At 36.6% G+C, this 22,049-nt stretch overlaps 1 protein-coding gene across 1 annotated transcript in view; it reads left to right on the top strand.

The window, feature by feature from the left end:
- The window catches only part of GRXCR1 (glutaredoxin and cysteine rich domain containing 1), a 138,401-nt gene extending 120,506 nt beyond the window's left edge, over positions 1 to 17,895 (top strand). Inside the window, exons 3-4 of the mRNA XM_005554789.4 lie at positions 7,662 to 7,727; positions 17,395 to 17,895. Of these exons, the coding sequence (XP_005554846.4) occupies positions 7,662 to 7,727; positions 17,395 to 17,574 (246 nt within the window). The 3' untranslated portion in view covers positions 17,575 to 17,895. The remainder of the gene's footprint in view (positions 1 to 7,661; positions 7,728 to 17,394) is intronic.
- Positions 17,896 to 22,049: the final 4,154 nt, after the last annotated feature.

Genomic DNA, 22,049 nt, shown 5'->3' on the forward strand with positions numbered 1-22,049 from the left:
TATTTGTCCAAGTTAACTTGTAAACGGAGGAGCTAAGATTTAATCCTGAATTTTATTTTATTTTTTTTTAAAAAACCTTGGTAAGCCTAATCACCACATTCTAAAAATCAGGTTATCAATTGAACTAGCAAAAAACAAATAACCCCATTAAAAATGTGCAAAAGACATGAACACACACTTCTCAAAACAAGACATACAAGCAGCCAACAAACATGAAAAAATGCTCAACATCACTAATTATCAGAGCACAATGAGATAACATCTTACATCAGTCAGAATGGCTAGTATAAGAAAAAAAAAAAAAAAAAACAGACGCTAGTGAGGTTGCAGAGAAAACAGAATGCTTGTATTACCGTTGATGGGAAGGTAAATTAGTTCAGGCAGTTTGGGAGAGTTCTCAAAGAATTTAAAACAGATCTTCCATTTGGCCCAATATTCCTATTACTGGGTATTTAGTAAAATAAAAATAAATCATTCTACCAAAAAGACACATGCACTTGTATGTTCATCACAGCACTATTCACAATAGCAAAGACATGAAATCAACATAGATGCCCATCAGCAGCCAAGAAAAACCATAACTCAGCTCTAAAGAAGAAAATCATGTCCCTTGTTAGCAACATAGATGCTGCTGGGGGCCATTATCCTAAGTGAATTAATGCAGGAACAGAAAATCAAATACTGCATGTTCTCATTTATAAGGGGGAGGTAAACTGTGGGTACTCATGGACATAAAGATGGCAACAATAGACACTGGGGCCTCTTAGAGCGGGGAGGGATGGAGGGGAGCAAGGGTTGAAAAACTATTGGATGTCATGCTCTCTACCTGGGTGGTATGATCAGTTATACCCCAAACTCCAGCATCATGCATTATACCCAGGTAACAAATCTGCACATGTACCCCTGAATCAAAAATACAAGTTAAATTACAAAAAAAAAGTAAAAAATAAAAATGAAAATCGGTTTATGCAAAGAGACTCTGGGGACACAGCAGACAACAATCTTAATCTTTTAAATAGAACAGTCTTCTGGTTTTATCTAGCCAACTCCCAGCACTACCTGTTTTCTAGCCTAATGACTTGATATTACTTTTATATAATTTGATATTAATTCCGAAGGAATGGGAAAGATGACTTTCTGCCATAGAGAAGCAAATAATACATCCTTGCGATCATCTAGTGTGATAATATGGCTTTATTGTAAAAAATCAGGATTGGCCTCTATGGGAAATTGTTCTTTACAATTCTGCTGAAAAAAGTGCCTCAGCACTAATTATAGAAAACTAAAATCACTGTCTTTGGCAGGCATTTTCTGACACCCAAAGGTCTGTATTCCATAATTGCAAAAAACAAGTCAACTAGTTTAGTTAATATTGAAGTTAATTTTTCCTGCCAGGGATACAGAAAAACCATGCTCTTTAGGATAAGATTATCCACAGGAGCCTTTACTGCATTTTTAAAGACACTGGTGGGATATTGTTACACCTGCCTTGAACATTTTCCAGGCCTAAGTGTTTGGCATAGAGCTCCAGGGACTCAATGGGGTCTCTTCATGCACTGGAAAAGATCCAGAGCTGATTTCCGAAGTAAATTCTTTTTTAGCGGGGCTCAGGTGGCCTATCTCCAAGCAGAGTTGATGTAACCTTCCGTTTTCGATGGGCATGGTAGTCACAGCAACAAACATTTACCGAGCACATCTTTTGGCGGGCATCATGCTAGGTGCGGGTTGAACTCCTTCAATGCCAGCCCTGCCATCTGCTCTCCTGATTACATAGCAGAAGGATTCTTTATCAGCCAGTACTAAAGAGTCTTATGCTCCTGGTCCTCATCTGAGAGTGCAACCTCCAGTGGTTTGCTCTTCAGTTTCCATCAAATGCCCTGCTGAAAGAAGTGATAGAAGTCATTTATATAGTATTCAACCTTCTCAGTCTATGTATCTAGCCTTTTCCTGTCACATCACATCAGCTTGGTCCCTACCACTTTACAAAGGTGCGTTTTGATATGTGCCTTGGCTTGTTTTTCTATTTGAAATCATCAATCACTAAAAGAAACACCTGTTTGGAATTGAATGCTGTGTTTACTCCAAAAATGCTGAATAAATTAATACAGCAAATACTTACTGATTGATTTTCTATGGTGCACTACACAAAATGCTGTGTGCCTGAAGAAGTCATAACCCCTGAAATCACCACTGGACTAGCTGTGCAGTGGAGCAAAATGTGATCTGAGAGCACAAAGAAGGAAATGACTGATTTTGTCATTTCTCAATCAAGAAAGCTTTATTGAGAAGGTGACATTTCAACTGGGTTTGAAAGGATGCATAGGAGTTTCCCAAGAGGTGGTGGCAGAAAGATAGAAGAAATATCAGGCAAAAAATGGAGCATGTGTAAAGGCATAAAATCTCATGCAAGGACCTAGGATATCCAGGAGAAGAAGAGAAATCCAGGGTGTGAGAAGCTTATTATATCAAAAGACAAGGCTAGGAATATTGGTGCAATCAGATAGTGAAGACATTTGTAGGCCATGCTAAAAAGAGTTTGGGTTTTACCGTAATCACTAGAAGGTACTCTAACAAGTAGTGTCAGGTAAACAATAATATTTATTTATCTTTACAGAAGATAAATCAATGACAGGGAGGCAGTTAAGTGAGAGAGAAAAGGAGCCTGATTTAAGGTAGAAGAAGGAATAAAAACTGGTACTGGTTGGATGTAGGAGCCATTTCTGTAATAGCATTTGTTTGAAAACAATATTTTTACGGTTATCAAAAAAGCAAGAATACTATTTATTATATCAACCAGTCCATCCAAAGTCTTATGCAAGATATTGTTTAGACTACTGTGCTTAGAAAACTGTTTCATCTAAAAAGCTAACTCAGAATCAAATTTAAGGCTCACCCATAGCTACCATTTTGAGATTTATTTAGAATATTTCCTATAAATTCCCATTAAATTTCCATTTTATTATACTATAGTATAGATATTTTATTGCAAGCTACTTTCTTAATAAGATGAGGTGGTTTATGACTAAATATAAATTAAAATAAAATAAAACTATATATTATATATGTATATATGTGCATTCACATATAAATATATGTATGTATATATACATTAAAATTTGTATTTGTTTTTGGTTAATGTGAACTTTATTTTTAGTCCTTCTGGGCTCCTCAGAAATGTTTAAGTTAATAGTTTCAAAAGTTGATGTCCCATGTGAAATTCCAGAGCCTGGATATCCGTATAGAGATAACTAAGATCTGTGTGGCTTTAAAAACTTTTGAGAAAAATTACTTAAATGTTCGATTGTTTTCTTTTTTGATAATAGTGTTTAGAAACTCGTGACTTAGCTACTCTTCCCTGAGACCTAACAGAGTATGCTAAATATAAACTGCTGTATATCACTTTATTGTTTTCTTTAGCTTATTGTGTAAAATAGGTTGCTTATGCCGTGGCATGGTGTCTCACCTATATTCCCTCCAGGGTATCAACCCACAATGCTATGTAGAGACTCTGCTAGGATGTTTTATTGAACGTAGCTTTTCCTCTGATCTTGAATGAAGGGAAATGGTGACTACAAAAGGGTATGTACATATAATAATATTGGTAGCGTTACTGTCCCTATTAATTACCCTCCCTCATTCTGTCTGTGTGCTCGGTCAACTACTATTCTTCCTAAAGATAAAAACTTAATGATTGTTTTGTGGAGAGAGCCTTCCTTAGCCTCAATTTTGTTAAATTTGCCTTACTCTTTGTGTTCTTAGCATCTTGTAGCATGCCCCTTTTGTACTATTTTCAACAGTTATAAATAAGTTTACATTTATTTGTGTAATCTTTGTGTAAAGTCTGTCTCCCCCAAAAGTACATTTCCTCGGTAACGGGAAGCAGTTGTGTGTTTGTGTGTGTGTGTGTGTGTGTGTGTGTGTGTGTGTGTGGCTTTTTTGCTTATTGTATAGCTCTAATGCAGCACAGTGCCTAATCCCTAATGGAGACTCATAATAGTGTTGAATGAATGGATAAACGCATGAATGAGTATGGTAGCACACTTTTACACATTCATAGGTCGTATGGTAACTGGTTTTTTTTTTTTGGCAATCTTAGCTGGCAGAGGCCTGATTTCTTTTCCTACCTTTTTCTTATTCCTTGAAGGTATGTGTTTCTTCCTTGGTGATTCATAGATAAGGAAAAATTAAATAGATTATCTTATCTTCATCTGTGAAGTTTGTTACAACAATGTAAAACAAAGTGTCTTGTTCACACGTTCCAGCTCACTGCTCTGAATTTTAAGTTGTAAAATATTTGAGCGAGGTAGAGATTTTTCATGTATTAAAGCGTAATGAGATAGGTTCTTTCCTGGCATATGCAATTATTCTAAATAACTGATTAAGATGCAATGCTGAGATTTACAAAAACAGAACTTGGACATTTCATAGCTTCTCTAGCACGTTCATTCTGGACGTGGAGTCACTGCAGTAAAAGCCTTCAATTCACTTGCGCTTCTGAGTACCTGGTCAACAGTGAGTTCAAACTACAGACTCTCATATTCCCCAGACTGGGAGTTCTCTGTACCGTTTTTCACTAATACAGTTGTGCTCTATCAGTGAGCAGGCAGCTTGCAGGGTGCAATGGAAAGAGGGTAGGTTTTGGAGTCAGCTCAACCTGAATTCAAGATCAACCCAAGCCTTGTACTGATTAATTGAAAGACTCCGGGCATGCTCTTTATTCTCTTTAGACTTTAGTTTCTTTATGTAAAAAATTGAGATAGTTCCTTTATTTAAAAAAATGCTTATTTTGTGCCAATGTTTAGAAGTGTTCATGTTTGTAAAGCACTTAACACATTACTATTATCATTATTTTCAGGATTATATTAATTTTAAGAAAAAATAGATTCTGAACCAATTGAAATATGGAAGAAATATTTCCATAGGTGTCCTGGAGGTCTTGATAAACTATGCTGAGTAATAGAGTAAATAATTTCCACTAGCATAGAATTGAGTGGTGGAGTGTATATAAAAACAAACATGTCTGACATTCTTAGCCAAATACCAACCAGGGAAAGATAATTTCCTAAGAATGTCAATGTGTAAGGAAATGCACTCTCTTTTGTGGACACAGAGGTTTCTTTATAGATCAATTAATACTTAGAATGTCTTTGATAAGAAAAAGGGTGGCAATGAGACCTTTGGAATACGCAAATGCAGGGAAAGCAGGGCAGATTGAGATTTACCCTGATAAATGCTCCAAACCTCTGTGTGGGAGTGATCTGTAATGTTTCCCTGACATGTGCCAAGCAGGCTAAAATCTCTATTTTGCTATTGCTGCTGCTGCACTTAGGATCAGAGAAGGCGATCATCTGATTTCCCTGTCCCCTGTAGGATCCTGCTCTTAGGCTTGGTTATGACAGGCTCATGTGGAGGGCAGAGACATGGGACCCAGTAGGGAACAGGAGGCTTTGACTACTGTCAATGCTCAGCATGTGGCACAGGGACCAAAGGGCTGGTTTCAAGGGAAAGACCTGAGGGCAGGGCAGGTAGGGTTGTGGAGGCTGTGTTGTGTAGCAGTGGTCGGATGAGGGAAGTAGGTATTCAGCTGCTTGTCCTCTGTTATGGAGCAGCTTTTTTCCAACCTTAAGCACTCATTATACCACCTCTATACTAGACACCCAGGTGTCCTGAAAATCAGTGACCATTATACCTTTAAGTACTTTGCTTAACATAAGCAAAGCCTGCATTTCTCCTGCAATGTGGAATCTCCTCCTGTGGTAGTAATGCTGCAAGAGTTATTTGGCTGAGACAGAGCAAATTTCATATATCTAAGAATATTGAGACAGGTCCTTTCTTGGCATATGCGTTGTACTCTAAACAACTGACTAAGACACAATGTTTCCATAAGAGAAGAGCCAGGTGGGAGATGTGGACAGCTTTTCTGGTCCATTCATTTTGTTTGGAGTCCTTGTGGGGCATTTTCTTTCGTTTGAGAAAAATGAGGCATGTATTCTCTTTACTGCTTTAGTTCATGTATCAAATTCCCCAGAGTTCTTTCCCATTTTAACTTAGCTATCTCTTAAAAGAAATAGAATATAGCAAAAGTAAAATATTACCAGTTATTACTACATTTAGACTTTAATGTGTTGTCATGGTGCTTTCATTACCTTTGTTCTTACTTTAGAGGTTTCACGTCTGTATTCGTGGCCCAACCAGCAACAGATAAAGAGATATAACTTACCTCACAGAGCAATATATATTCTCTGTAGCCCTGTGTGTTCGTTCATACTGCTTTTGAATGTATCAATTTGACGTTTTTTATCGTGATTGTGATGACGTAAATTATACAAGATAAACTGAAATAAAACGAAACCAAGAACTAAATACTCCTATACATCACTATAGGATTGTTTAACCTATTTTAGAAACCTCATCCAGTCTTTGAGGTCCAGATCAAATGCCACCAACCTCAGAAAGCCTTCTCTACCCTCAAAAAGCACAGCTTTCCTCCTGTTGTGATTTCCTGGCCTATCTTTTTTATTCATCATTCATTTGGCACTGATTTTTCATTCTACACTGTGGGTTAGTTTTTTGTACATTTACAAAAAAAATACTTTTACATACATGTATATAGTAACCTCCCTAAGAACTAGAACGTTTTTATTTTTTAAATGAGTCCTGCTTGGCACCCTGCTTAGCACAAGTAGGAATAAAAAATGTTTAGTGTGTGATTATATTTCTCCCTGTCTTGCTCATTAATCAAAAATTGATCCAATGTCTATTCTGAGCCAGCAACTGTGCTGAGCGCCTAGGACGCAGTGTCAACAAGGCAGACATGGTCTCCGTCTTTGATTAAAAATAATTACTCCAGTTTTTCCTTCTTCCTTCTCTATGGTTTTACATTGGGAAGTAGAGTGGTAGAATGTAGGAAGCAGCTGGACAGGAGAGAAAAATGGAGTAGTTTGAAGAAACACACATTGTCCCCTTTCTCACTTTCATAGTAATGTTTTAGAAGTTGAAAGCATCAGCTCTGGAGTTCATGCCCAACCTGTGTTTACATTTCCTCTCTGTGTCTTCTCTGGGTGGCCTTGGAATTGTTATTTAATCTCACTGAGGCTCAACTTCTGCAAATAATAGAGTCTGCTACAGCAAAGGAGATGATATTTGTGCCAAACTCAAAATATCTGCTTAAGTTGTGTTGGTAGTTATTATCATTATTGTTGTTGTTGTTATTGTCAGCTGCTGTTATCTTTACATGCATGGCTGTTAAGGAGGGCCATGTCTAGTACTGCTTGGTGTAGGGTAGAGATAACTGAGGGTGGGAATTTGCTCCAAGGATTCCTTTCCCAGATGGTAGACTGGCTCCAGGCTCCCTAAACAACCCTGAAGAGTATGCTGGCCCTTTCTGTATTTGGACTTAAACCTGACAGCTGTGGGTTTCCTGGAGCTTGCCTCCTGTAGGCAGCCTTCCCCTTATCTGAGGTAAGACTTACTAGATGCAAGAGTATGGGGCAGTAAGGAAAAATGTCTTCTCCTCTTTGGTATCCTAGTTGTACATTTACTCAGCTCCAAAGGGAAGAATTGTGTTCAGTATTTTGTGGGTTAAGCTTTCCTGGCTAGAACTTTATTTTCTCAAATACTAACAAAAATGGATTTTTCCCCCTACCCTCTCTTGTTAATAGGGTGCTGAGAAAATTTTGTCAATGAATGAATCAGGAGAACTGCAAGACCTCCTAACCAAAATTGAGGTAAATGTGCTTTCAGCAACTTATTTTTAGTAATCAAAATGTTAAACACATTCTGATTATAATTGAGTTTTCCTAACTGAAATATCTCTCCCCATGCTCTTACAAATATGCAATAGGATACATGTGGCAGTTTTAATTTGATATCTTCTGTTATTAGGTTTGTCGCATCTAGAGTGACTTTAATGTTAACTTCTAATGATCTCATACTATTAGGTGAATGTTATGGTCAGCTTTATTTGAGCCCAACTCTCTGTAATACGGGCATTGATGAGGTGTTTCAAGTCAGGAAATAATCTTGAAGCACATTAAAATTTTTCATTGAAACAACTTTATTTTTCCCATGGATCTTCCTACATATAGAAGATCTTCCTACATCATTTATAAAGATTAAATAACAAGTTATTTCTCCAAAAAGCATGTTTTAATTTGTATTCCTGTGCTTATACATATAGCATCAGAGAAATACTTATTCAAATACTTATAAAATTTACATGCAACCGGAAAGCCCTTATTACCTCACTGCTAAATTATTTTATCAGACTCTTTCTCCCTATTTGTAAGAAGATTATATACTTTATTGTCCTGATTGGGACACTTTGAGAGTGAAAAGTATGCATTAATAATTGTTCCGGGACGGCAAATGTGAAACAGGACTTTGCCAGGAGAAATAGGTCATATGGTTATCCAGTGTCCATATGTCATTACTGGTTATTATTGTTCTAGTCTTTGGTAACCTAATTTCTGATTCTCTACCATTCCTTCCACTGTAGATAAAGGAAAGGACTATGTGACGTCTTGTGCTTTCTTACTACTATCCCTTTGTGCAGGCATTTCTGTCTGCCTAGAATGATACTGTTCCAATTCCTAATTTCTCTCCACCATTTTAAAGGCCCATCTTCAGTATCAGTTCTTCCAATAGTCATTTCTGATCTCCCCCACCTTTGAATTCCTATAACCCTGTTTTTAGGGGGCTTATAAAAGTCTTTTTTGTATTAGCTTTCTTTGGGTATTTGACTCATGTCCCAAATGAACTATATGCTCCTTGATTGAAGGATTCATGTTTTATTCATATTGTGACCTTTCCCAGAAGGAAAACAATGGATTCATTCATTCAACAAATATTTATTGAGTATCTACTGTTTACAGGTACTTTGCTAAGGGAGACAACGACGTCCTCTCAATGTACTGCAGACCTATAGCAATAACTCGAAATCATTTTTTGTCAGTTTGTGTCATAATACAAACAATAGAGTATGTTTAGACATTGTAGTTCAATGAGGATGATGGCCAGAAATACAGTGCTTATAAAGGAGGAGAACGCTTGGGCTTTAACAAGATAACTTACTATGGTCTGATTCTAAATTCAAAAGCCATGCGATATATACAGAGAGTAAACTTGTTTTTGTAAAATGTTTTAAATTTCCTTTTTTTACATAATTTATAATTTCTGAAGTATTATGATTTGGAAATCAGAGGATTTTTAGCTCCTTCCTCAGCTCTGCTTCTGGCTGTGCGCCTTTGGGCATAACCTTTCACCTGTCAGTATCTTGATTTCTTTAGCTATTAAATCAGGGTGTGTACTTGCTCCTCTTAAAGCTCTTCTTAGCTAAAAAAGCTGTATGAATGGATCTATTTATTTCTTTCTGTTCTTAAATACTACTCCAATCCTGTGAAGTCATTCACTTACATTATTATGTATCTTTCTATTTAAACAATTTGGTTTATGTGTATTATTCTCTGTGCATATTTTAAACTTACTTAAATGGTATTATGCAGTATCATTGATCTATTTAATTCTTGTTGCATCAATATCGTACTATTTTAATTCTATGGCTTAAGAGCATCTTTTAGGATCTTACAGGATGAATATCTTTCATTGCTTTTCTTTGTACAGGTTGACGACTGATTTAGTTATTCTGGACTTTTATTCCATTGAGTCTATAATTATTCAATTCTACAACTTGATCAACAGTACCATGTTAGATAATCTCTCTCTCTCTCTCCATCAGCTCGAAAATTTTGGAAAATAAGATGTTTTTCTCTTCTTCAAGTCTGTCTCCATTCTACACATGACATAAATAGGGCACAAATACTTTAAGCTATTTTTAATGTTCAAAATAAGGGTATGACATTGGCTTTCTAATGTTATAGGAACTCTGCGATGCCATCACTATGTTTGGCTGCTTTGGCCATATAGTAAAACTGGTGGAGAATTTGTAGCCAATCAAGAAAACCCAGAACTCTGCCTGAGAGGTAGCTGGAGTTTAAGAGGAAGTAAAGAGACCAGGTGAAAAGAAGCACTGGGAAAGCCATGCAAAGAGGATAAGGGATACAAAATGCAGATCCAAACCCATCCCATTTTTCTGGTTGGCTTTTGACAGTAGAGTAGGAGTTAAATATTCATGATGAAGGAAACATTTCAGTCCTTACTAGATAGCAAGATATATTCCTGGCACTTTATACATATTAAATCATTGAAAGCTCACAACTCTGCTAAATGAGTTCTCTTATTATCCCCATTTTTTATATGTATTAAATCATTGAAAGCTCACAACTCTGCTAAATGAGTTCTCTTATTATCCCCATTTTACTGGCAAGGGAATGGAGGTACAGAAAGACAAAAATCACTTGCTCAAGAGTGTTTAGGTAGTCAGTATTTGATTTATGATTCTAATCAGTCTGACTCCAAACCCATAATGTTAATTAACTATGAACCTGTGCTTCCATGACTCTCAAATTAAGTGGCCTGTAGGTATCTAGGAAATCTGACTATATTGTGGCAGGACACAAAACCTGGGTTAGTAGTTTCCTAAGAGGTAAGCTGGTAAAGGTGTTAGGTTCAGGGAATAGGCTGGATTTTGACACAGGGCTCTGACACTAGACAGATCCTGGCAAGATCTAGTTTGCTATTACTTGGGTCACTACATGGTAGTCTATGACCACTGCTGGTCCTCATAATTCAGGTTTCAGTTTCTAGCAGTTATTTCAAGTGACGCTGAAGAGAGACGCTTAGCAGCTGTGGTTGGACCATCAGAAATGGAGTCAGAAAATAATTTCAATTTTTTTCTGCACCAAGAATCTTATCACACATCCCACCCAACTGAAAATTGCTGTGGAAGCTGAGTGGATCTGATTTGTTGATGAAGATTATTTGTAGCCTCAAACGTGAGGAGCTGACCAAAGGCAGCAGAAGCTAGTAACACATATGATAGTTGGTATGGAGATCTGGTCTCAGTAGAGCCGGTTGTGCCAATGGGGACTGTGTTCCTGAATTGACAGTTTGCAGGTAATCCTCCCACTAAGATGTGAACTCCATGTGAACACAGGCGTTCATTTATTTTTATTATTTACCTCTAGTGCCTAGAACAGGGATTGGCATATCCCAGGGACACATAAATATTTACTGAGGGAATAAATAAATGACTTCTCTTTCATCCGAAGCTTTTTTTGGAGGAGGCAACGCATTTAAGAGATGAAAAGAAAGAGAAAATTATTATTTTATATAAAAGAATATGTAGCTGAAAGGATCAATGAAACCACTATTTTTTGGTAAATGATATTTATTTATGTTAATAAATAGGCTAAAAATGAGAAGGAATGAGATGTCTAAGAAGTCCTCAAAAAACAATAACCAAGATGGATAGCTAATCCTGCTGGTGTCCATGCAGGGAGAGCCAGGGGAGTGCTGAGATGTATTATCATACCAGTGGTTCTGGCAGACACTGAATTAAAGATCTCAGATGGCAGAGAAGCTCTAAGTAAGCTTTGCCTTGTTATTTTTTTGAAGATATGAGTAAATAGTTTTGTTGCCATTTGTACTGAGATTGCCAACATAGTGTCCATTTTCTGTCCTTTTTTTTTTTTTTTTTTTTTTTTTTTTTTTTTTTTTTGGTAAAGCTGATAACAATTACTTAATCTGATTCTCCCCTGAGGACTGGCGACTGCTTATTTGTTCTTGAAGAACTGAGCAAAGATTCCCAAATACACACTTAGGATGTCAAAAATGGCACAGGCTATCTGTGCAAGGCATTGGAGCTGTCAGAGACTCTCCTGAGACTCCCTGGAGAAGTATAGCTCTGTGTGATGGTCCTTCCTAGGGGAAAGGGGGTGGCAACACCCTGTTCTGAGGCTACAGCCACAGATACCACCTACCTGCTCACCTGGGGAATCAGGCCATGTCATCTGCCTGTCTCTGAAATCAAAACATCTATTTAAGTAGGTTTATGGCAGTCCATCCCATCTGGTTTAAGAATCAGGCTCCTATATCCAGGCTCATACATTTTGAATTATGAGCTACAAATTTCCCCTGTGTCTGCATTTTGTTCAGTGGCTTCTTTCTCAACTCTGCAAATTAAGGATGCCGGAAACACTGATGATCAGAAAAGATTCTATTTATTTTTTTAGCAGCTTGGTCAGGCAGAGGGGTGTTTGTAGGCATTTAAGCATTTGCTGAATTAAATTTTTGAATCTAGTTTAAAATAAAATACATAGACCAAGATGAATCATCCAGAAATGATTATAATGCCAAGCGTGTACTCTCTGACAATTTGTTTTATGGGTAATACTACTTCATAGACAATCTGGATGATGAGGTGTATTGTCACAGAGGCTCAAATAAGTTGCTTCCTCTTTGGTCAGATTCTTAAGGGATTTTCAAGCTCTATTGGAATAGGATTTGATGATCTGAGGTTAAAAACAATAAGAGCTTCATTTCCTGATCTTGAAGAAGACATGAAGACTCTTGATCTTAGCGTCCTGTTTTTATATTGCATAACTGGGGGTAAACCTACATTCTTGAAATTTGAGTTTCAAATTTCCTTTGCTACAAAGGAAGTCCATTTCACAGTCATTCATAAACTTGCCATTATCTTTGTCGTTTGTCGCTTTTGTCCTTTGTTAGAGACACAAGACATTTTGTGTGCTTTAGTTGAGGTGACTGCAATAAGGAGCAGACCTATCCACGACTCAAGGGTGAGGCTGAGATGAACTGTTAGGACAACAGAGAAGTGTCTGCTTCATGGCTATATTCCCATTGCCTTACACAGTGCCTGGCTAGTGAATACTCAATATATATTTGTGGAATGAAATGAATAAGTAGAAGGTCTCACTCACTGAGTATCTGTTTTTTAAAACTCACTCAACAGGAATAAATGAACAGAAAGAAGTAAAGTGGAGGGTGAATTCTCACTCTTTTTTTCTTGAATTCCACCCCAAAGTGACTTGTCTCAACCCAAACCACTATTCAGAAGAGAGGAGACAGTCAGTAGATTCAGTACTCTGCGTGCTATTCTCAACCAGGTCTGCCTGGATTCTTAATTGCTTGCAGGTCAAAGTTTCCACAGTCAGTCTCTTCATTGAAAGTGGAAGTCAGTTTTTTTTACTAATAGTAGTGAAGCCTGTTTTGTTACTAGTTAGTAATGTTACTAATAGTAATTAGTAATGCTATAAGTAAAGTGGAAGTCTGTTTCATTAACTTCCATTATTCTTTCTTCCTCCAACTTGAAACTTTGTCCATGTTCTTCAGGAAATTCCTAGCTCTTTTTCCATCTTGATCTGTGGGCAAAACTGTCTACAGAGGGGTTAGACTTTAGAGCAACACTAATATAAGAGCATCTAATATAACCCAACTGGGTTTTCTTTGTACAGAACCCTCTAAATTAGGACCAGACTTCCAGTATAACAAAAGTGCGCTTTGAAAGACGTGGCTAGGCATGACTAAATTATTTATTCTTATTAGAATAACAAATGGTGTAAATTGTGCTGGATGATGCAGCAAGAATGAGATTCCTGGGTGCCGAGGGGGCACTGGGGAGCTTTAGTGGGTTGCCTTGAGACCCACTCCACCTCACTACCACTTTGGTTTTAGTCGTAACATTTATCCTTTCAACTGCTTTACATTTGGGGATCTCATGTTTAGATTATTTGGGGAAAAATGGATGCAAATAAACATTGAAAACTACTATCATAGAGGGAAGACCATGGATTTTGCTCATAGAGAGACCTCTTCAATATTCAACTTTCTAGTTATAACTTGATAATTAGTTTTTAAAAACCAGCTTAGAGGCTGTGTTTCCTCATTTGTAAAATGGTAGTGTCTATCACGTCAGGCTGGTATGAGAAGGGAGCAAAGACTCCACAAGAGATGTAAGCCATCCCTTTCCTCTCCTACGTTTATGGCTGAAATAGCTAATTTTTCCTGAGAATGGAAGTAGTGGAAGTATTCTTCCACTATCTTGGACAACAGAAATAGCGCATGAATTGAAACACATTTACTCTCCCCTTCTTACAGTGGCAAAACTTTAAACCAGAAAGCGAAGTATTGAACAAGTGTTTAAACTGAACGACTCTGAGAAGTGTAGAAAATGGTTATATCATGTGACCACAAGCAGTTTAGCTTGAGGTAGCAGTTAAAAAAATCATTTCAAATGGAATTTATTAATAAAATAATGGCCAGTAATGACTAACTGTATTGAGTGCCTACTATGTGCCAGGCAATATTCTGTTCACTTCCCATGAATTAGTTCATTGAACCCTCTCAACAATCCTTTGAATGAAAGAGAGGTCTCATCACAGAATTGCACGGACTCTGAGGACGCTATTTTAGAATGGCTTTGTTGTATTTGTGATTATATTTAGAAATAAAAATGTAGCTTTGGTATTTATGTATTAAGTTTATTTTAGGTAATTTATTTGTTCTGACAAGGGGATAAATTATGAAGAAACAGTAGACTCTTGGTATTAGTGAACTTAACATTTGATATTTTAGCCTTTGAAAGTAATATTTGTAAGTCATGTTGTCGGTCCATTACATAAAACAATTTTTAATTGTGTTGAGTTACTATTTTGAATGTTGTGTGCTCAGAGCCTGGTGTCTGAAGTGCCACAGATAGAAAATGAACTCAAGAAGCTGCATAGCACTAACATTTCATTTCAGCTTTGTTGTTCTTTGCTTGTAGTCACAAATACATTTCATGAGAAAACCATACGACCATTCAAGAATCTGGTCATTCACAAGTGTCTTGGGTCATAGCAGGAATTCATATTCACCTAATATGCACTGGTACAGAGGTCGTGGTTGCTGAAAATATTGAACTGTGTTTGTACTCATTAAGATATCGAAATAATTAGGCCAGGCGTGGTAGCTCATGCCTGTAATAGCATTTTGGGAAGCCGAGGCAGACAGATCACTTGAGTCAGGAGTTTGTGACCAGCCTGACCAACATGGTGAAACCTCGTCTCTACTACAAATACAAAAATGAGCCAGGTGTGGTGACATGCACCTGTAATCCCAGCTACTTGGGAGGCTGAGGCAGTAGAATCGATTGAACCCAGGAGGCGGAGGTTGCAGTGAGCTGCCGAGGTCGCGCCACTGCACTCCAGCCTGGGCAACAGAGCGAGACTCTGTCTCAAAAAAGAAAAAAAAAAAAAGATATTGAAATGATTTATATTGGTTGGTAAATAGCCATTGCCCAAGATGGATTAATATGTCTTTTCTTCTCTGTAAACTCTAACCTATAAACTTTGCCAGATAAAATGCAGGATGCCCACTTACATTTAAATACTAGATAAATTATAAATAATTTTTTGGCTTAAGTATATCTCATACAATATTTAGTACATACTTAAAAAAATATTTCTGTTCTATCTGAAATTCAAATTTAACTGAGCTTCCCATATTTTTATTTGCAAAATCTGACAACTCTATTTTACTAGGAACTCAGATCTATTTACAATCTAGCAGTAATGAGTAAAAGGCTGGACTCAGGGTCCCTGCAGGTCCTTGCTCTAGGACCTTGGCCAGTCCAGCATTTATTCTGACTTGGTGCACTTATTGTACAAGTCATTAAATATTTTTAGTTTAATCTCCTGTCATAGCAATAGTGAATGACAAGGATTTATCTACATTATATTCTTTCTAATATTTGATAAGAACTCCATTACTTAGAAATTTTCTCATATTTGGCTTATAAAGTACACTGTTTTTCCATCACTGGGTTTGTTTTTACTCAGAGTTTTTCTTTTTTTCTATTTTAATATTATGCAAAATTTAAGTGCAGGGCATCCTTTTTTTAGGTCAATTCTTGCACAAAGAAATGACAAAAATCCATCAACAAAGTGACCAAATGGCTGTGCATATTCAATCTATCTTTTTGGAAGAGCTTTAAATTTCTACAGTCTGGACGAAGTTCACTGTTCGTATTATTGAGATTGACAACAACAACTTTCTATGATTCGGTGCCATTAGAAATGAGATATTATATGAGTTCAGCCATCTTGATATAATAGTCAAGTCAAACTACAATTGCAAGTGAATCCTGCTATATACAGAAAATGTCCATTTATATTGCCTTAAAATGTCAATGTTAGGTTGATATTTTATAAATACCAATTCGATCCTAATGTTTGATTACCAGAGTACATCCCACAGGTTACTAATTATGACATAATTATATTATTGACTCTAAAAATTCTCACAGTTGTATGTGCTGGAGCAATCCTGGGTTAAACCCAGTTTATCAGGTTTCTTTTAAGTTGAATATTTTTGAGGTTTTAATATGTGCAATTATAAATCTTTGGAGAAAAGCTGTATGTGTGTGTCAGTATGTTAAGCATGTTTGTCTGAGTATGTGTTTGCCTGTGTACGTGTATATCCACATTTCCTGAGCTCATTGTAGCAATTATTCCCTTCACAAAGCCAGGGTTTCCAAAACTGCTGCAAATTCCTTTTTTGCAAGTTGGAAGCTTAGTATCAATTTACTTATTTTCTCTTTGTATTCATTTTGTAATGGCACCTAATCTCCCCTAAACTGATGGATGCCTCTAGAGGACACCAGTAAAGGTTATATGCTCAGAAAAGCAAAGAGAAATGCATGTAAATGATTTTAAAATATTACTCTCAACACACTATCTGGTTATTTTCATTGTATTATCAGAGATACTTTACCTTTGCTTGAGATAGAAAGGTTGATAGCTACTGTGGGAAACTAAATAGATTTAGAGAAATGTCTTAAGATTTCTGTGCTTGTTTTCTTAAAAAGAAAATGAGGATAATGATGCTCAAATTAAATCTTTACTGAAAAAGGTATCTGTATGTGTACTGGTTAGTATGGGTGAAGATGCTATACAAAAATGCATTTGAAAGTGCTTTGAAAAAAGAAGCATTAGTCTAAATTTATAATATAATTAGTAATCTTCAGTTGATAGTGGCTTCTGCACACTTCAGCTTTTAGCTTTCTGATTTTTTCAGACTTGTTATTAATATACTATTCTATAAACAAAGACATGAAACTGTTAAATGATACTAATGGGAAAGTTAAAGTATTTTCCCTTAATACAAAAAAAACAGCTTCTGAATTATTTGGTTTGTAAATAGATGTTTTCATATGATGTATTTCTTGAAGTTATATGCCCTTCAACCTAAAATTTACCCACTTTACAAACCAAACCTGTGGTATAGATGGCCATTGGCTGGGGAATGAAGGAGAACTTCAACTAATTACTTCCCTGGGTGTAATGTGTATTAATGGTAGGTGAATTCAAGTGTATAGCCATATTATGCCAATATTGTTTTATGACCACTCACAGTACAGAAAGACCAGGAGGCTGATTGAGTTGTTCCTGCTAACACATCTTCTGTTTTCTCTTATTCCCCTGCCACCTTATACAGAGAGTGCAGCATCCACATGAGTGTCCCTCTTGTGGAGGCTTTGGGTTTCTTCCATGCTCTATGTGCCATGGGAGCAAGATGTCCGTGTTTCGAAATTGCTTCACAGACTCTTTCAAAGCCCTGAAGTGTACGGCTTGCAATGAAAACGGTCTTCAGCGTTGTAAGAACTGTGTTGGTTAATTGGAGCTTCTACCCAGGAAAAGTCTCATTTTATTAATCAAAGGCAATACTTTGGTTTATATATATTTTTTAAATGCTTACATTTATGGATTAACCAATAAACTTGATTATAATTGTCTTTGTGGTGAATTTTTGCTGCAATCATTTTCGTTGATGTATTAAATAAATGTTTATTTAACAACGATTATGTGCCAAACCCTGTGTTAGACCCTGGTTTCGAATTGGAATTAACAGAATACCCCAAACCACTCGAAGATATCCAAAGTCTGATTCCCTAAATGTATTTACTTGTCTAAAGAAAAGAACAAAATCTAGATAATGGTGCCTATTGCAACATCACCCTGTTGACTAGTATGAGTTAATGCAAGTACCTAGAAGCATAACATATTTCTAGGCATGCTACAAGGAAGAAGAAAGCTCTGGAGAGTGGAAAAAATATGATCACATTTATACTTAGGCAGTAATTTTTTTTAAGCTGTAGAATAGTTTTTTTTTTTTTTTAAGCTGCAGAATAGTCTCAAAGCTGATGATCTTAATGATAAACCAATAATGTTATCAGGTGGATTTCTTTGTGTCGATACAAAAGCTACCAGAAGACTCATCTGGACATTCATTTATTTATTTAATATTTGGGGGTACATGTGAAGGTTTGTTACATAGAATTGCTTTGTACCACTGTCACTTGAAAGCCATTCAAAAAGGTGGCTCTTTATCGTCCTCTTAGCGGGACACCAGAGTGCTCTACTGTTTGAACACATTCTAGGCATGAATGTGCAAAAAAGAAAATTTGCTGTAATTATTGACTGATGACTACCTTTATACACATGTCTGTACTCGGATGGATTTGCTTATCAATGATTTTTAGAAGTTGCCTTCACAGTATTTGTGATAAGGTAATCAAAATATTTTGCTCCTTGGTTTTCTGAAAAGCAACAAATATTTACAGAGTACTTTTTAATTAGCTAGGCCCACTGTAAGCGATGGTTTCTGCTTTCATGGAGCTTACATTTTAAGAAGTAAGGAGTATTCAGCGAATAAATATGAGCAGATGAGTCCTATAATACTACAAAAGGGTGGGGCATGGTGGCTCACGCCTATAATCCCAGCACTTTGGGAAGCCTAGGCAGGTGGATCACGAGGTCAGGATATCAAGACCATCCTGGCTAACATGGTGAAACCCCGTCTCTACTAAAAATACAAAAAATTAGTCGGGTCTGATGGCAGCGCCTGTAGTCTCAGCTACTTGGGAGGCTGAGGCAGGAGAATCGGTTGAACCTGGGAAGCTGAGACTGCAGTGAGTCAAGATCACACCACTCTGTCTCAAAAAAAAAAAAAAAAAAAAAAGAAAACTGCAAAAGGAGTACAATGTGTTATGGGAAAGTATCAACATAAGGTAGAAAATGATTAGAAAGACTGCTTAGCAACTGATATTTTAACTGAGACATGAGAGAAATTGGAAACCAGTTAGTCAACAAGCAAGGGGATAGTGCTTCAGGTAGAGAAATAGCATATGTGGTGACCCCAGGCCAGAGGAAAGGTGTGTATTCGAAGAACTGTAAGAAATCCAATATAGGAGTGATTGCCTTGTAATAGTGGAGCAGTTTATAGCAGAATAAGCCTCCTGCTAATAACGTATATACACAGAACAAAATAATAAAAAACAAACACAATTGTTGAAGGTACTAGAAAACAACCCCAAACAAAAAGAAACAGGAGAGGATTCATTCACTGAAAGAATGGAAACACAATGAACCTCACATTTATCCAGCGTTTCCTCTGCAGGTACTTCCCAGTTTTCATAAAATATGCCTCATAAAGAAATTGTAGTCTTACTGGGTGAAAAAGATAGAGGTAGGAATCTGGAGATGCTAGAGTATCTGGAAGTGAGGGGGAAATTCCAAGAAAGGAGGGGATCAAACAGAAGGGAGCCCCATCTGCTCATTAATTTCACCCGAATCCTGGGCTGATTCCTAACCTACACAGGCAGAGGAAAGATACAGCCAAGAGGCCAGAAAGTTGGGCAGAGAGATCAGCTGCTGCCTGTAGAATTCTTGAAACCAAACCTCCATGGTTTTATGGTACCTTTGGTATTTGACTAAATGCTAGAACAAAACTCAACATGCAAATTGGGTATAGAAAGGAACTCCTTGAATATGAAACGCTAGAGCTAATATCATACATAATGGTAAAATATTGGATGCCTTCTCCTTAAGATCAGAAACAGTGAATGAATATGCATTTTCATCACTTCTATTCAATATTGTGATGGAGGTCCTCGCTAGACAAATAAAGCAAGGAAAAAAGTCATAAAAATTGGAAAAAATAAAGCTCACTATTTGTATACAACATGATTGGGATGTAGAAAATCTTTAAAAAGTTATAAACTACTGAACTAAAAACTGAAATTAGCAAAATTATTGGATTCAAGGACATTATATAAAATTTGAAATGTGATGTATAAGAAACACACAATTAAATATGAAATTTCCAATTTAATATCCAATTGGATATTGAATGTCCAATATAAAGCACTATCAGAAAACATCAAATAAGTGGAATACATTTTTCCAAAGATGTGTAAGATTTCAACATCAAAAACTAAAATGCAGATTTTGCTGAGAAATTATAGAAGACCGTAATACATGGATAAATATATAATGTTTATGTAATGGAAGACTTCACATTTTAATAAATCGAACTTTAAGATTAAAATGTTCTCACAAAAGACATGTAAGAAAATGAAAAAGGAAGCCATAACAGGGAGAAAATATTCACAATCTAATTGTCTACCAAAGGACCAAAATATGTAGAATATGTAAAGAACTCTGAAAAATCAAAAATTAAAAGACAACCTAAAGACAATCTAATGAAGAAATGGGTCACAAGTGCCTGCAAAAGAGGCTATGGCTGGCCAAAAACATTTAGTAAAATATGACATCATTAGTCATTAGAGAAATGCAAATTAAAACCGCAATGTTATATTACTGCACAATATTTAGAATGACTAAAATTTGTTTAAAAAGATCGAAAATACTAAGTGTTGATGTGGAGGTGGAGTAACTAGAACTCTCCTGCATTGCTAATGTGAATGTTAAATGGTACGACCGCTTGGGAAAACCTCTGACAGTTTCTGATGAGGTAAATATACACCAAACACCAGTTTACTCCTAGTTACTTACTCAATAGAGATAAGAATATATGGCTAGGTACAATGGCTCATGCCTGTAATACCAGCACTTTGGGAGGCTGAGGTGGGAGGATCATGGGGTCGGGAATTCGAGACCAGCCTGGCCAATATGGTGAAACTCCATCTCTACTAAAAAATACAAAAATCAACAGGGCATGGTGACATGCACCTGTAGTCCCAGCTACTCGGGAGTCTGAGGCAGGAGAATTGCTGGAGCCAGAGAGAGGGAGGTTGCAGGGAGCCGAGATTGCAGCACTGTATTCCAGCCTGGGCAGCAGAGCAAGACTCTGTCAAAAAAAAAAAAAAAAAACAGAAAGAAAGAAAGAAAGAAAGAAAGAAAAAGAAAGAAAGAAAGAAAGAAAGAAAGAAAGAAAGAAAGAAAGAAAGAAAGAAAGAAAGAAAGAAAGAAAGAACATATGTCCACACTGTACAAGCATTTTGTGGAAGCTGTACTCGTAATAGCCAAAAGTAGAGGTATCTCAAATGTTCATTGGCAGGAGAATTGAGAAACAACTTGTGGTATATTAATAAAGAGTGATGCTGATTAAAATCCCAAAGATACAATTCCTAATGCCACAATTCTAATTGTTGAAATTTTGAAAGATCAATATTCTTAAAGTCTAAATCCCTGAAGTCTATAATCCCTAACATCTAATTCAATCCCCAAACCATAAAGACAGGTGTGGAATTCAGTGATGAACATGGCTTCTAAAAATGAATTTCAAATTGTTACCAATAAAGTTTGCTTTTTCTACTCAGCCCAATGCATTGAGTGGAAAATTTTGTTGAGTGAATTGACTATGTCATATGGCAATAACAAAAACTTCAGTTTAAAAATGCGTCATTTGTCTGCATTGGCATTCCTTCCATCTCATGAAGCTGTAGACAGGTTTAATACATTAAAGCTGAATTTCTTTGAAGATGCCTGCAAAGTCACTGACTGGCTTGAAAATAATTATGTGTATGGTAGGATAAGAAAACACGCATTGGTGTTGTTGAACCGTCATCAGTATTGTTTCTGCCAAATTTGTAGTTTGAATGTGAGTGCCTGCAGAATGGGTTTCTGTGTACCCCTAAAAATATAGAGGCATGGCACAGAAAGTGGGAAAATGTAATAGGGAATGCTCATGTTGTTGTATATCAAATCAAGGAAGAATTCAAAAGAGCAACACTATGTGGAAAATAAATGTAGACATATTCTCCAACATGAGCCATGCCCTAATAGAAAAAAAAAAAGCAGCTATTCATCCTAAGACAAGATTTCAAGATTAACAATCATGAAAGTCCA

The sequence above is a fragment of the Macaca fascicularis genome, chromosome 5 (genome assembly GCF_037993035.2).
Source record: "Macaca fascicularis isolate 582-1 chromosome 5, T2T-MFA8v1.1".
In the NCBI taxonomy this organism is placed as follows: domain Eukaryota; kingdom Metazoa; phylum Chordata; class Mammalia; order Primates; family Cercopithecidae; genus Macaca; species Macaca fascicularis.